At 55.8% G+C, this 14,963-nt stretch overlaps 6 protein-coding genes across 6 annotated transcripts; 3 read left to right on the top strand and 3 right to left on the bottom strand.

Moving 5' to 3' along the window:
- Window positions 1-19: 19 nt before the first annotated feature.
- On the bottom strand, window positions 20-3,336 carry F5Z01DRAFT_33019 (ankyrin repeat-containing domain protein). Its single transcript, XM_046259119.1, has one exon. The coding sequence runs from the start codon at window positions 3,195-3,197 to the stop codon at window positions 219-221; it is 2,979 nt and encodes a 992-aa protein (XP_046123184.1). The 5' UTR covers window positions 3,198-3,336; the 3' UTR covers window positions 20-218.
- A 2,700-nt stretch (window positions 3,337-6,036) lies between these two features.
- Window positions 6,037-7,375, top strand: F5Z01DRAFT_33153 (ribonuclease T2-like protein). The gene is made up of 3 exons (XM_046259131.1): window positions 6,037-6,474; window positions 6,531-6,796; window positions 6,851-7,375. The coding sequence occupies exons 1-3, from the start codon at window positions 6,132-6,134 to the stop codon at window positions 7,256-7,258; spliced, it is 1,017 nt and encodes a 338-aa protein (XP_046123183.1). The 5' UTR covers window positions 6,037-6,131; the 3' UTR covers window positions 7,259-7,375.
- Window positions 7,376-7,492: 117 nt separating this feature from the next.
- F5Z01DRAFT_685393 (translocation protein SEC62) lies at window positions 7,493-9,198 on the bottom strand (the record flags this gene model as incomplete). Its single annotated transcript, XM_046265959.1, has 3 exons — window positions 8,360-9,198; window positions 7,759-8,309; window positions 7,493-7,702 (listed from the first exon to the last, which is right to left on the bottom strand). Exons 1-3 carry the CDS (start codon window positions 8,847-8,849, stop codon window positions 7,493-7,495), a joined length of 1,251 nt encoding a protein of 416 aa, XP_046123182.1. The 5' UTR covers window positions 8,850-9,198.
- On the top strand, window positions 9,111-9,881 carry F5Z01DRAFT_642690 (RNA polymerase II transcription mediator). Its single transcript, XM_046262663.1, has 3 exons — window positions 9,111-9,272; window positions 9,321-9,435; window positions 9,489-9,881. The coding sequence occupies exons 1-3, from the start codon at window positions 9,231-9,233 to the stop codon at window positions 9,746-9,748; spliced, it is 417 nt and encodes a 138-aa protein (XP_046123181.1). The 5' UTR covers window positions 9,111-9,230; the 3' UTR covers window positions 9,749-9,881.
- Window positions 9,882-10,923, bottom strand: F5Z01DRAFT_642686 (Haloacid dehalogenase-like hydrolase-domain-containing protein). The gene is made up of 4 exons (XM_046262662.1): window positions 10,745-10,923; window positions 10,667-10,695; window positions 10,146-10,607; window positions 9,882-10,092 (listed from the first exon to the last, which is right to left on the bottom strand). The coding sequence occupies exons 1-4, from the start codon at window positions 10,807-10,809 to the stop codon at window positions 9,929-9,931; spliced, it is 720 nt and encodes a 239-aa protein (XP_046123180.1). The 5' UTR covers window positions 10,810-10,923; the 3' UTR covers window positions 9,882-9,928.
- Window positions 10,924-11,253: 330 nt separating this feature from the next.
- On the top strand, window positions 11,254-14,692 carry F5Z01DRAFT_33103 (uncharacterized protein). The gene has a single exon (XM_046259127.1). The coding sequence runs from the start codon at window positions 11,719-11,721 to the stop codon at window positions 14,221-14,223; it is 2,505 nt and encodes an 834-aa protein (XP_046123179.1). The 5' UTR covers window positions 11,254-11,718; the 3' UTR covers window positions 14,224-14,692.
- Window positions 14,693-14,963: the final 271 nt, after the last annotated feature.

Genomic DNA, 14,963 nt, shown 5'->3' with positions numbered 1-14,963 from the left:
AGCCCATTGGTTTGTCCGAAACAACTTGACACGCCGCAATGAATCCAGAGTACGACCATAAAACGGCACACGAATAGGGATAGTTGAAAATTCAATAGGGTATTACATTATCCTAGACACATGAAACTTGCCGTCCGAGGCTTCGTTACCAACCAAGTACCTATAAAATCCCACGCCCGACGCCCCCCCCCCCCATATCTCACGACTCTACGCACTTACTACCTCTTCTTCTCCTGCAGCAGCTTGACAGCCTCATCCCATCCTCTCTGTTCCGCCATCTCGAGCACTGTTCGGCCCATCTCGTCCTTCACGTCGAGATCGACACCACCGCCTTTCTCCTTCAGGAGTCGCAGCACATTCAGATCACCGTTCTCGATGGCTTGGAACATGGCATTCCACCCGCGGTATATCTTGTTCGGGTTCGCGCCGTTCTCAAGAAGCATCTCCATGATAGCCGTGTCCTCGCCATGGTAGCGGCGCACGGCCTTGACGATAGGCAGGTGCTCGCCGGGCGCATTAATGTCGGCGTTTCCGCCCTTGGGGTCGAGCAGATACTTGACAATCTCCCGACGATCCTCACGGATGGCGGTGGTCAGGGGGGAGAAGACGCCGCCATTCTTGTCCTCCACAGAAACACCGGCGGCCAGGAGAAGCTTGACGGACTCGAGTTGGTTGGCGGCCACGGCACGTTCAATGACACCCTTGAAAGCCCGAGGTTCAGCAAGAACTGACAAGATGCGCTGCAGGATGTTGGGACAGTGCACTGCCATGCAAACCGGCCAATCTTCACCGCGCTTGTTAGGGTCGGCGCCACGCATGATCAAGAGATCCACCATCTCTATGCGCCTCTCGCGGATAGCGGTGGTCAATGGCGACTGGCCCTTGGGGTTACGTTCGTTCGGGTCCATTCCTTGGTCCAGGAGCCAGACGAGCCCCTCCATGCTGTTGAAGGCAACAGCTGTCTCGACGATACCCTTCGGGCTGTGCAGGTCCGCTCCAGCGGCCACCAGCTGAGGCAGGTAGTGCAGTCGATTGTGAGTGATGCACTTGAAAGCGGGATATTCGCTTGCGGGTGTGTTTGGGTTCGCGCCGCTGCTCAGGAGCAGCTGGAAGATGTCTGGGTGGTTGTCTCGGATCGAGGTGCACAGAGGCGTGTAAACGCCATCCTTCTTTGCGTTGGGATCGACGCCAGCCTTGAGTAGGATCTTGACAGACTCGATCTTGTTGAGACTTGCGGCCAGTTCCATAATGCCAGGGGCTTTCTTGGGGTCCGCCCCGTGCTTAAGCATGATCTGGAGGCACTGTGGTTTGTATGTCGATGGCCACAGCATGTGCTTCGGGCCAGGCAGATTGGGGTTGGCCCCATGCTCCAGGAGGCTGGTGACTATATCCGCGCGAGACGAGGTGATGGCCTCAAAGAGGGCCGTCTTGCCCTCCTCGCTCTTCCCGTTCGGATCGGCACCGTACTCGAGCAGGAGATCGACAAATTTGGCTGGGGTTTTCTTGTTGATGGCGCTAATGAGCATCGTGTCGCCCTCCGCATTGAGGATGCTCACGTCACCGCCGTACATGAGCATCAAGTGGGCTAGGCTGACCTTGTTCTCAAGCGTCGCCATGGCCAAGGGCGATTCCGGTTCCGGACCTGCCTTGACGTTGGGATCAGCGCCGTACTTGACGAGCATAACTGCGCCAGGAAGGTAGGATTTTTCTGTGGCCGCGGCAAGCGGCGTCATGCCCTCTCGATCTCTTCCGTTGGGGTCGGCCCCGAAGCAGAGTAGCAGCCGGATGCTTTCAGAATCCTGCACACGGACTGCTTCGATCAAGGCATTGATCTCGGGCCCCGTGTTGGGCGAGACGCCACGGTCGAGCAGCTGCTCAACTAGTTTGTGATTCCGACCACGAATGGCCGCTGTCAAGGCACCTTTCATCCCGGCGCCATCCGCCCCGCCGCTCGCACGGGGCGTCCAGCGTGGCATGGTGAAGGGATCAACCTTGAGGCGCATGACGCCCTTGGACCCAGTAGAGCCGAGATCGAGCGCGGCGATCTCCTCCAACAGCCCCTCATTTGCCGTGTCGCTTCCGGTATGGTGCGAGAGTGTCTCCTCAAAGGAGCTGAGTCGATCGAATTGGTGGTTCTGTTGGTGGTTCTGGACAGGGCGCTCGTGGGAGCCCACCGAGCTAGGTGTTGTTGTGCTCCAGTGCCGTGTATCCGTGATCTGGTTGCGTGAATCCAACGACGAATCGAACCCGGCAGGTGCGGGACCATGATTGATCGATGCAGACCTTTCGGACCAAGGCAGCGGCGGTAGCGGAGGCTGTGCGGTATGGGCGGTTTGTTGAGCTAGGTGTGCGTGTGAACGGTTCGCCTCCAGTGATTTGGTTCGGTCAAGAGCACCGGTGGGCTTTTTACTGTCCAGCTTGTTCAGGGCAGCTGCCAAGCCGGTGAAGCCGATCCCCTGTGAGCTCTCGATCTTCTCGTTGCCGAGGCTCCATTGGAACATGAGAGCGCTCATCCTCAGAGATTCGCGTGTCTGCTCCAGGGCATGAGTCATCTTGGAGAAGTCGGTATCGCCAAACAGTTTACTGAAGCCCCGCTTCATCTTTCCCATGGCGCTATGGCCCTTTCTTTCGGAATCAAGCACCTTCAAGAGCATTTGATCGAGTAGGTTGAAGTCGGCTTGACACACGCGAAACTTCTTCTCCAGCTCCGATAGAAGATCTGCGGGAAAGAATGGACCAGCCCTAGAGCATTCCTCGAGCCCGGCCTGCAGAGTCAGGAGGACTTGGCAAGTGGACAAGAAGCTATGAGCCAGGTTGTCTAGCCCGAAGGGCATGTTATTTTGCTTGACGGAGGTGAGGTACTCGAGCATGCGGACTGAAATTCGGTCCCCAACTTTGGTGGTCTTCTCGCACACCTCCAGGCATTGTGTCTGAGCTCGGGCGAGGGCAGCCGACGCGGCCATCTTGACGGTCCGGCTTCGACTTGGTGGTCGTATGGGTGTCTCCGTGATGACAGGAGCTGCTGAAAGCCCTTTGAACTGGGTAGTATCGTGGAGAGGAGCCTGTGTCTGTATGCCAAGCCTCTCTTTGGACACAAGAGACAGCTGATCACTTGTAGGGCCGATATTGAGGGCCTCGAGAAAGGAGAACTCGTTGTCAGACTGAGTCGGAGTCGGCAGGGCAATCGACGAATTCATGGTGCTGACAGGCAACTCAAGCGCCTAAATTCGAGAAGGGAAAAAATTGCAGATATGACAGCTCCATAGCTTGGGCTTATGTACGCTTTTAGAGGAGCAAGAGTTGCCTGCGAAGCAGCCATCAGGTCTGGTGCTTATGCCTAAGCCTGCACCCCTCTACCAATCCATGATCTACTATTAGTTGGTATCAGTCCCATGTCGATACTTGGGGCAGAGGCGTGTCTCCAGTACCACCACCAACCTACACGAAGTGGTTGGTTGGCTCATGACCATTGACCATGGCTAGATTATTGGAGAGAACCTATATCAACCGCGGCCAGGCTAGCGCCGGGGAAAGAATAAGTTCAAGCGCACCCGTACACACAAGAGACAGACCGAGCATTGGCCCGTCAAGAGCGTCTGCGGGTGGCCTTGTGAAGGAACTGGGATTGCCATGCCCGCCGTCACTCGTGCCTTTTGCGCGAGGGCACGTCCAGCTCACTGAGATTGATCGCAGTCGAGGACGTCAGCATTTGATCGACGAATGCCCAGGTTTCAGCATTCTGCACATCCACGTTTACGGACACAACTGCAGTTGGGATTGTGGGAAAGGCCGCCAAAGGCGCCATGCGCCGGTGCCTGGACTCGCATCCTGGAACACGAACGGCAGGAGGAATAGCCACAATAGTAGAAGAGCGCCGTTGGTACAGGGGCCTCTTGCGTTGCCTTAGGACGATTGCGTCCTAGATCTGCTTTAGATAGCAGCTGCGGGCTCTTGGAAGCTGGTTCTTGACTCGCGCGAGACCCGCTTCGCGCTATTGTTGAACCCTGACCCCGGCGGCCGCGCCCAGTTCAGCTTTTGAGGGGTATTGTTCGCAACTCGCAAGGTGTCGACTTGGGGAGCCAAGCCTGTATAAAGCCCAGAATGTCAAAGAGACAGACTCTCGAGTCATTGCACTGCGCCTCTTGCAATCGTTGGCCCTATGCGATATGGCGTTGGTCCCTTTGGCACGGGGCAGAGGATCGATCACCGAGGTCTAAAGCCACGCGGGGTGCATTATGCAGGCGATTTCTGATATTGAGTAGCAAGTACCGAAGATTTGTTGTGTTCATGCGGTATGTCTTGCTAAGCCGCGCCGTAATTACTCATTCGTTTCTTGTGACCTTGTCTAGGTAGTAGCTGGCGCCGAGCGTGCCTCGCTATGCCGTGCGTGCGGGTCGTTGTCCGCTCTGCCCGAATGTTTGTCAAGCGAGGAGTTTGATGATCGGACTTGGCGGTCATCGCGGGCACCCCACGAATCAAGACCAGACGAAGCACCCTGTCGGTTCGGAAGACCTCACAGCGTGCCGCGGGAATTGCGAGCGTAGAATGCGTGCGGTAGTCCCGACACATGGTCGATAGCGTAAGCCCACTTGTAAGTCTCTTGCGTGCGGCGTGCGCTATTCACGGGGTCCACTGTGGATGCTGCCAGTGTTGTTTACCGGAAAATGGGAATGAGGGGGCTTGAACTCTGAGTATGTACTATTGTATGAGTGCTATGTGAGAAGTTGCAAATTGCAATGGACCTGGTTTAATCGTAGGTCGGTAGCTGGTTCCAAGTATCTGGACACTTGGGGCTCGACGGACGGGGCATGAGAGTGGGAGAGCAGAATGGTGACAATCACGGCGTCCTGACCGGAGGAAGGTGCATACCTAGTAGGTCAGGTAATACTACCTCGTTGACGAGCTAATACGTGCCTACCTTACCTGCCTGACCTTATCACCCAATGCGCCCGTACTTAGCCAGCGGCGGGTGGCACTTGCTTCAGAGTCGGACACCATCGGGGATTCGGGGTACTTTTCAGTCCAGCCAGGCTCTTTCCGTGCCGCGTGAGATGGAGTCGGATCTATAATCTATTGAGCCACTGATGCTTGATGAAGCACTTCGATTCGTCAGGTGCACGCGTGGCCAAGGCACGTACCTGCCTAAGTATCCGTACGCACGTACAAATGCATTTCTTGGACCACTGGTTATCGGGATTCGCTCTAGACCAGGCACCATGAACAAACGATTACTATCCTCCCGTCCCACACGCACTTTCAAACTTTCATGCCACCAGACACTCCAACAATTCCAAGAGTCAAAGGACGCCAGCTAAGCGTCCCGCCCGGGATCCCACGTGTGAAGATGTTGGCCCTGGCACCTGCGGCCCTGACGGTTGCCATTTTCAGGTAGGTAATTTTAGCGAGTGCTGTGTCTAGACTCTGGAGATTTCCTCCGTCAGTCCGTAACCAGGAGCTAGCGACGCGTCGACGGTCTCTCGCCCTCAACAATTGTGATTCATCCTGGGGCGACTTTTGCGAGACGTGTTAATAGATCCGGTCCACCATCTCCGGTCTCTCGGTGCTCGCTTCCAGATCCAAGGTACACACCCCTTGGCGCTAGAGGAATCTCATCGATCTCCCCGGCGGCCCACTGGATCTGTGCCTGGATCTGTGCTTGTAATGATCAGTACGGAGTACGTACCCCAAGATGCGACAACATGGTCCGCAAACAGAGGCCATCGCGAGACCTCGACACAGCGCACGCGAAGCATCAGTCTGGAGGTTTTCACCGAAACAAAGGAACATGCAGACCCATGCTGCCCGGGGAGGCTAATCTCAACGGCAACGCATCCAACACCCAACCACGTCCCGACAATTGAGCACCTGCTCTTCCACGTGGAGTCGCGCACGTTGCCAGAGGCAGAGAAGACCAATGACAACCCAAACCTGGGCAATTGAAGCTGTACTGTAGCGAGCATGTGCTCCTCACTCGCAGCCTTATTCTGTTAAGCTTAATTAGGCAGCTCTGTTGAAGTGGGCAGGCACTTCCACGCGCGATATAAGGGGCAGCAATGTCGCCTGCTCGGAGCGAGGTTTGTCAAGATCTTGACTTTTTCGTCCGAATCAGCAATCTAGGGTGAAGCTGCATCATGTATCGTCAAGGCTCTCTGATCGCTGTCGCGGCGCTCGCGCGCATGGCTGCGGCTGGTCTCTACCCCGGGATCACAAACGAAAACCACACTTGCGTCCTTTGTATGCATCATTCCACCGTAGCCAAACCAGCCAAGCTGACCACCTCCGCAGCGGATCCTATCCTTTCTTGCAGCAACAGGGCCGTCCCCAACAAGGTCGACACTTGCTGCACTGAGACGTTTGGTGGTCTGGTACTCCAGACGCAATACTGGAACACTCACACCGGCCTCGAGGACCAAAACCAGCTTCTTCCCCAGCATTCATGGACTATCCATGGCTTGTGGCCTGATTTCTGCAATGGTAGGTTGCTGCCTGAGCCTGATTAAAAAGAAGTGGTAGCTAAATCACACTTGCAGGCTCCTATACGCAGTACTGCGACCTGTCTCGCCAGTACGACCCTCTTCCCTATCCCAATACTACTACGGGAACACCGGATGGCACGCCTGTTGTGCCCTACGACGGCGAGCCTATCTCCGAATGGTTCGAGCCCAACGGCAAAGCCGATCTGTTGGAGTACATGGAGAAGTACTGGCCCGGACTCGATCAATCCAGCTGGATTCTCTGGGCCCACGAATACAGCAAGCATGCCACTTGCTTCTCTACCTTCCAAACCGAATGCTACGTAAGTCTGCAAGAGGAGGCACGCCATACGTGACCATCTAGCTGACAGAGACAGGGTCCTAACATGCATGTGTTGGACGATCTGTGGGATTACTTTGAGACCGCCGTCGCCTACTTCCGCACACTCCCCAGCTGGGGCTGGCTCGCTACCCACGACATCATCCCTTCCAACAGCACATCGTACACCCTTGGTGACATTCAGGACGCTTTGACCCAGGGCTTTGGTGAGCTGCCGTTTGTCGGCTGCGCCGGTCCTCGCTACAACGAGACCGAGGCTGGCAAGGGCTCGATGGACAATGGCCGCACTGAGCTCAACGAGATCTGGTACTACTACCACGTCTACGGTGCTCCGCAGCGTGCTCAGGGGCTGCGCGTACCGGTGATCGACAGCTTCGTCACGACCTGCGCCAAGGCTGAGAACGCCATCAAGTACTACGAGCGCACCAAGGGCAGCGAGCAGTAGCTCGAAGGGTTCTGAAGGAAAGGGACATGATGATAACAAGTGGGCACACACCAAGTAGAAATTGTTGATATGATGAAAGACCATCGCGACACTCGCTACAGGGGGTCTGTTGCATCGCTCGCCCCCGATTTGCCCCGTCCCCTACCCACCATCCGTTTTGTTTTTTTTTGAATACATGAATATTGGCCTGCCAAAAAGCCAAAATTTTAGGGAGAACGACCCCACTTGAGCCGACTACGCATCGTCGTTTCCGTCCTCCTCAACCTTGGGGGCCACGTACGAACGCTGTTGGACTTCACCCGAGTTGACCTGTGTGTCGGTGCCAGTGGTCGTAGCAGAAGCGGGAGCAGGCTGACCTGTGGAGGCAGCGAAAGCGGCGTTAGACACGCCCGCACCCCCGCCCTCGGCCTTGGACTTCTTCTTCTTCTTCTTGGGCTTCTCAGTCTGGAGATTCGGTCAATATCAGACGTGCCTGTCCTCGGGTGGAGCGGAAGACTTACCTCGTGCCATGCCCAGACGGGTCGGAAGCTGTCCATAAAGGACACGTCCTCCCACAGATTCGGGTACAGCCAGAGACCGGGGGGTACCGCAAAGTAGGTGATGCAGAACAGAATGACACGGAAAATGGCCATCAGGAAGAACAGGCCGAGAAGGCCCAACATGCCCCAGCTCAGGTAGTACACGCCCAGGCGGAGCTTGAGCGGCCAGAGCGGGTAGAGAACCACAGCAAAGATGGCGACGAGGGCCAAGGCAGCATACAGCTGGCGCTTGACCTGGCTACCCTCATACAGCCATGCGTAGTACATGTCGTCGCCAGCTTCTTGCTGCTGCTCAATCTTCACATTCCACTGGCCCTTGACACGCTTGGCCTTCTTGCCGTTCGGGCCAGGGGGGGGGTCAATCTGCTTGATCCGGAGGGCAAGCATGCTGAGCGGAAGGAGCTTGAAGGCATTCTCGAGTGAGGCCCTATCCTTAATCTCCGGGAGAAGAGGATTCTTCTTGCGCGCTTTCTCGTAGGCGGGTGACTCGAGGGCTCGGAGAGCTCGCTTGACTGCTTCCATGTCAGTTCTGCAGATGTGCGGATGGACTAGCCGGGCCTACCTCGAAACATGTCTCTGCGCTCCCCGTTGAGGATACACGTGCGAGTCTTCAAATCTTGGCTCCGAAGGAACTTGGCCATGGCTAGGGCCTCGGGTTTGGGCGGACCTGGGTTGATCGCCTGGCGCTGAGGGCGCATTTGCTGCGGAGGACCATGCTGGTGCGGCCTTGGCTGTCCCTGCTGCTGTTGTCCTTGCTCGCCCTGCTGCTGCTGGCCTTGTGGTCCTCCCTGGCCTGGCTGTCCCGGAGGTCCTTGGCCTTCCTGCGCCTGTCCTTGCTGTTGCGCTCGTTGGGCAGCCTGCTTTCGGATCTGCTCAATGAACTCGGGCACGGTCATGCCCGCAGCCTCAGCATCGACTCGCAGCTTCTGCTGGACATATTGGATCTGCTCGGGAGTTGGACGCTGGCCTGGCTGGATTGGGGGCATGCCAGCGGGCAGCGGTATCGAAACAGGTACGCCGCGACCCGAGCCTTGCGGTGGCGGGGTCGCCATACTGTAGGATTGATCGAGAGTCTGCTGAAATTACAAGGACGTGAAATGAAGACGATGGCTGGAAAAGGCCGCGATCCTGGAGTACCAATGTGGCTAACGGGAATGCCGGGCGTGTTTGCCGTGCAAGTTTGTGGACAGATTTGTGGTTTGTTTGAATTAGGGATGCGACTAGCCAGGACGATGTCATTGGGACTGGACCTTGACAACAGGGTGTTCACTTGACTGTGCCTGCAGGGAGCGCCACAGTCTGAGACACTGTGTGACGATGCCGCGCACTGTGATTTTTCGTGAATGCCGTTCCAGCATCGGTAGCTCCAAGTTCGCTTCCAGCATCGGCCGCATGTTGACGCTCACTCCGCGCGAACCCCATGCCTAGCGACAATGACTGATCGCCTTACCCAGCTACAGGATGCTGTCGACCAGGTAAGCTCCTTGGAATCACTTGAGTGTATCAAGCCAACCTTGTAGTAGCTGGCCCAGCAATTCGTTGCTGCGGTGCACTTTGTCCACAAGCGGCACGACTACCAGACGCTGGGACCAAATGACAAGGTCCGCGAGGTTAAGCCCGAGGAGATGCAGCAGACTAGTAAGGCGCAGAAATCACCGGTCCTCTCTGATAAATGCTGACCCTCGTCCAAGTTGATCCGCTTCCAGCCGAGGACTTCCAGGCCGGCCTGAGCGAACTGTCGCGCGACCTTATCACGAAGGAACAGCAGATCGAGTACCTTATATCCATGCTTCCCGGCTTGCAAAACAGCGAAGAAGACCAGGAAAAGTCCATCAAGGAACTGGAGGAGGACCTCAAGGCCGCCGAGGCACAGAGGCTGGAGGCGCTCAAGGAGAAGGATGAGATCCTCGCAGAACTGGACCGGGTCATACAGAGCATCCACAGGCCATGAGCAGCCACGAACGGCTCGTATTTTGCATTTTTCACAGCGAGGCGTTTGGCAGGGCATAGTACTGGAGGGGGTCAGGGTGCACATCTTTGACCGAACGATCAGATACCCACAATACGACGCGTTATCGAATGATATTACATCGTCTATATTCTATTAAGATCTGTCTTGTTTTCACCAGGCTCAAGTTGCCCTGAAGAACTGTGGAAACACGTCGCGCAATTCGCGCAAGTGTCGGATCTGGTGCTGTGATGCCTGCTTCTCAGGAAGCGGCAATCCCTCCTCCACGAGGTGGGCGACGTTCCACCCCACGTCTTTCGCCGCAACGCAGTTCTGATACGAGTCATCTAGTCCGTTGTAAGCACGTGTCGAGATCGCAAGGTACTGTATTTGTTCTCACCGACAAAGTAGCAATTCTCGTAGCCTTGTACCCCTGCTTCCTTCATGGCCTTGTCATACATGCCGCGCTGAGGCTTGCACAGGAATGGCACCTGAGCATAGTCGCAAAAGGTCAGACCCTCGAATTGGTCATCTATGCCTAGCAACTTGACAACACGCTTTCCATGTGTCACATAGGCATTCGTCAGAAGCCATACTCGGACTTTGCTCCTATCAATAGACTCGAGGAGTTGGCGCAGCTCGGCATCTGGCTTGATGATGTCTTCGAGTGGAAGCGCGTCGTCCACCTTGGCGTTGTAGTCAAGAGGATCAATCTCGTGGTGTCGAACTAGTCCTTCTATGGCCAGGCCGTAGTTGGTGTAGTATTCCCGGTGCAGTCTTACAGCGTCTTCATGAGCTAGGCCAAGATGAGTCGAGAAGTACTTGTCGATCAGATCAGCCATGAGCTCGAAAACCCTGGTACCTTCAAGCAGTCAGTGAGGTGCTACGATGATATGGCAAAACGCCGGGGGACGAGCTTACTCCTCGGGTATAGACAGTTGTCGATGTCGCTGTGGCCATGTGAGTGAATATGTAACAGCGGTTGAGGGAGTCATGTACAAGAACAATACTGGCTTCGTGGCCATGGTGTCTCCAGCGTCTCCCATCTTGTGAGTCTGGTTCATAAGCTTGAACGTGTGAACAAGTTTTCGGGGTCTGGCGTGGTTAGTATTATGTCAACAGTTGGCCTGTGCGTGACTGTTAAGATGGCAGTGTGTCGTAGTACTTGTAGGTGGACTCACAAGTTCAAGTTGGAGTAGGGGTGGGGGGACTGAGGTGACCGGAGCCGATGACTCGACGGGCCAGCTGTCGTGGCTTCGGTAGCAACAGTTCAGTCCTCGGTTTGTCGGGGTCTTGACCGCAGATTGTTCAATAGCTTCATATATCAATGGACAGACCCTCACTCTTGGGTATCTGAGAGACCATCGAATTCACTTCATCGATTTTCAAAATTATTTTAGCACGTTTTGGTGTACACATGCGTTGTCAATTCCAACGTTACGCACTCTATCAATCCGATGCCACCCAAAGTCTCCGGGAACAAGTGCGTCATCAGTAACCACACCATACTTCAATGATATCCATCTCCAGTCAAGCTCCCATGAATATACCTAGCATTACAGGACGACTCAAGGCCTTGTATCAAGCCACTGTCGCGACCAGTGAACGTGACTTTTGTGTTGCACGAAGACGTGCATAGGGTACGGCATACCGTCGGCCCCACAGGCTCTAAATGTTGACCGCCTTCTGCAACTAGCGACTGGCCTCTTCTTGTTGATGGGCCTCGACAGACACTGGGAAATCCCGACGCGATACTTTCTTCCCTTCAAACCGCGCGGCAATACCAGTCTTCCTATTATCATTAACACCCAGTCCATCGCCATTTGTTCCCTGTCAGTCGCCTGTAAGCCTTTGCTACACGATCTGTCTCTTGGTGCGCAATATTCGACGCATTCGGCGTTCTTGTACTGTGTGACCCGAGCTTCGCGGATGCAAAGTAGCTTTGCGCAGGCCCTGCTGCTGCACAGATACTTATGGCGCAAGGCCATCCCCCGTTGCTGAATGGCACGGGGCATCATCGCCCCGCCGAAGCATCAGGCAATGAACTGTCAACTATCCAGCAACTTGAGAAGATCTTGCAGTTTCGCGACACGGTTGTTTCGGGTCATCACCCAACTATCAAGTTGCCCCCTGGCGTCGCGCCGTTAGCACAGTCGTCACCAAGCTCCAAGCTCCAAGACGAGTCGCTGAACCGCGAGCGTAGCGCGAATAACCAACAGTCTTATTCAGCAAACGCAGCAGCCGTGGTAGCTCCCCCCACCGCGTCACCAAGCGGACTCGCTTCGAGACGAGTGTATGGGCTGGGAAGCACCGAAATCAATCCTATCCTCCTCCAGAAGTCGGATGAGCTGATCAGAGCCGAGTTCCAAGCACAGAGGGCGCGTCTAGAAAGAGCCATCAAGGAGGAAGCGGAACAGCAACGTCGCGCGAAGCAAGAGAAGCCAGAACCATACAATGACTTGAATCTGTCAGAGGTGCTAGCGAAGGCTTTGACCTTGGTACAGGCTCAAGCGCCTGAGAACTCTCTGCTTGATGATGAAGGCTTGACTGCTAACGAAGAAGTCGCAAGTGATTCGTTCGATAACGAGACCTTCTACTCGTCACGACACGACACACCCGAGTCGAATTTGACCTCACGCGTTCGCAGGGACTCGGAAGACAAACAACAAAGTGTCGCACATGGACAGAAGCGTTCACAGCATACAGACACCGCGCCGTCTCATCCAGTTCCCGAGCCCCAGAGGCCGACCCAGCCCTCGTCGATACCCAGTCTACCTCAGACACAGCCCTTGCATACGGGCAATGGCGATGTCAGCTCACACGGTAGCGGGGCGCCATATCAGGTACCTGGATTGAACAACTACGCACAGCAAAACACCAATGCAGGTTCAGCTCCAGGCCAAGCCGGAGTTGGATGGTCGAATGCCACTGTAGGGTCACAGGCGGCTGTACAAAAGCCGGCATCCAACGCGAACGATGCTCTGATGGACCCCGATGACTCGGATAGCTATACGCCGTCGCCTCTGCTCAGTTCCCTCGACCCTGCGCCGACTGTCGCCCAGCCAGCTTCTGCTCCATCGTATCCTGTAGAAGAGCCAGCCCCGCCAGCATCTGGGTTGGGCAACAAGACCCACTCATTCGCAGCGCCAGCCCAAGTTTCTGCTCTTCGTAACGAGCCTATCGCGATTAACAGTCCGGATAGCTCCCCGCAGAGTGGCAGGAGCACCGACAGGAAGAAAGGGAAGAAGAAGAAGAGGAAGGCTGACAGGCAAGCGCCTGAGGATGTCACTCCACACATCAAACCCGAGCCCCGTTCCCAATCCCCCATCTCTGCCCCCAACGTAATCCTCCGACCGAACAAGCGCCAAAAGCAGGCACAGCGGATGGCGGAAGGGTCTGACCGTGACGGCATAGCGGTCCCAATCGCCCATCAACCACAATATGCTCACCCATCTCACTGGGGCGAACCTGTGTCCGCGGTCTATGGCAGTGCGCACGGTTATGCTTATTCACCAGTTGTCACAGAGAGGCGACACAGCGGCGGGTACGGCGGCGTGCCTCAACCCCGATTTGAGACCCAGCAATATCCCCATTACGCCCAGGATGTCCCTGCTGGCGTGGCATGTCCTCCACGGGCAGTATCACACGTTGCGGTGGATGATAGCTATAGGACACCCGTGCGTTACTACAACGATCAGACTGAGACATCTAGGATGAGCGTGCGGCCTGACACTATCCAGTACGCCGGGCAGCCTATGCATTTGCCCTCTAGAATCGTTGTAGACGAGCACGGGCGAGAATATCTGGAGCCGCCTCGCCTAGCAGCGCGTCAATCTGTGGCGCCACCGTCAACTCAAGGTGCTGGTGTGGTCTATGAGCAGGACCCTCGCGCGGTTTCTCGACATCCACCGCCTTTCGATGAGAGAACCATCGCGTACTCTCGTGCGCCCTCCGCATATCCTCCCCCACGGCGCGTGGTTACCCAGCCTGAGTACGTATCGTACAACACGCCGGCTGAAGGACGGCCCAGGGAGTACTCGGTGCGGCCTGCTGGCGGTCCTGCTGAATATGTGCAGCTCATGCCGCCTCCAGGCCGCCACCCTGGCCCTGAGCCACCGCGAGAGTACGTTGCAAGAGCTGCGAGTGCCCGCCCCCCAGAACCTACACACTACGAGCTGCCTCGTGAGTATGGTCGGATGCAGAGCGTGAGGCCCGAGGGAGCAACTTCAGGGTTGGAGTATGGAGCCATGGGGCAACCTCAGGCCAGGAGGGAAGTGCCCCAACCCTACATGGTTGAATACGCTCAGCCCCAGGCCGAGCAGCCAGTGTACCAGCGCAGCTACAGTGTCCGCCCTCCAGAGGGCTACTACGAGCAGCCGCAGCCGCAGCCGCCGGCCGGCACTTATATCGAGCGCCCGCAAGGGGCGCCTGCCAGCGTCATGTATGCGCAAGATGATAGACCAGGACTGTACCGATAACTTGTTTCAAATTTGTACCCTGGGGAGATCTGGAGTGAACCGGATCTAGCTGCCGGAACATGGCGTTATTGGTTTGGAGCATAGCGTTGCCTGGAGTTATATGGCATGGCACGTTGCGATATCGCGCAGAGTACGATACTGCATTCCGGATATAATTGTATACTAATTATTGTCGCGACTCTTTTTCCCGTGTGACTCAAATATCCTCCAACAAAGCTACACTTGCCAGCTAGTATTGACAAGAGCCATATCGAACAGTGATGTCGTCTTGCTGTCAGCGCCTGAGAAAGTGCTCGCTGAATCTACCGCTAAAAGCAACGACCACGAATCAATATGGCTGTGGATCTGCCCTTGGGATCAGCGTTGGGGTATTCGGCAGGGGTCATGTGAGGGCAAGTTGAGGCAGAGGGACCCCAAGTGCCATCACAGCTTGAGGTTTGATCAAATTGCTACAAAGCGAGCTGCATGGAATGATCGTAGACAGATTTATGATAGACGTCGGGCTGGAGGGAATTGATGAGTAGCCGCACGGGTCACGCATTTCAGTGCAGTACCTACACATACGTACCCCGAATATCACCACAATTGCGTCCCCATCAACCGAGAGGGGTTTGCAGGCAGCCAGCTTCGCTGGCAACAGAGAGGTCAACAAGACACAGATAGTCTGCCGCACCCGAGCCAGAGAGGAAAATGCCTCGCTGTCCTTAGGACCATCGGATGCAGGGTGAGCTCGAAAGTCC

This window comes from Emericellopsis atlantica, assembly GCF_019669845.1.
Source record: "Emericellopsis atlantica unplaced genomic scaffold F5Z01scaffold_1, whole genome shotgun sequence".
Lineage (NCBI taxonomy): Eukaryota > Fungi > Ascomycota > Sordariomycetes > Hypocreales > Bionectriaceae > Emericellopsis > Emericellopsis atlantica.
Note: the sequence above shows the minus strand (reverse complement) of the source record. Positions and strands in the feature narration are given on the sequence as shown.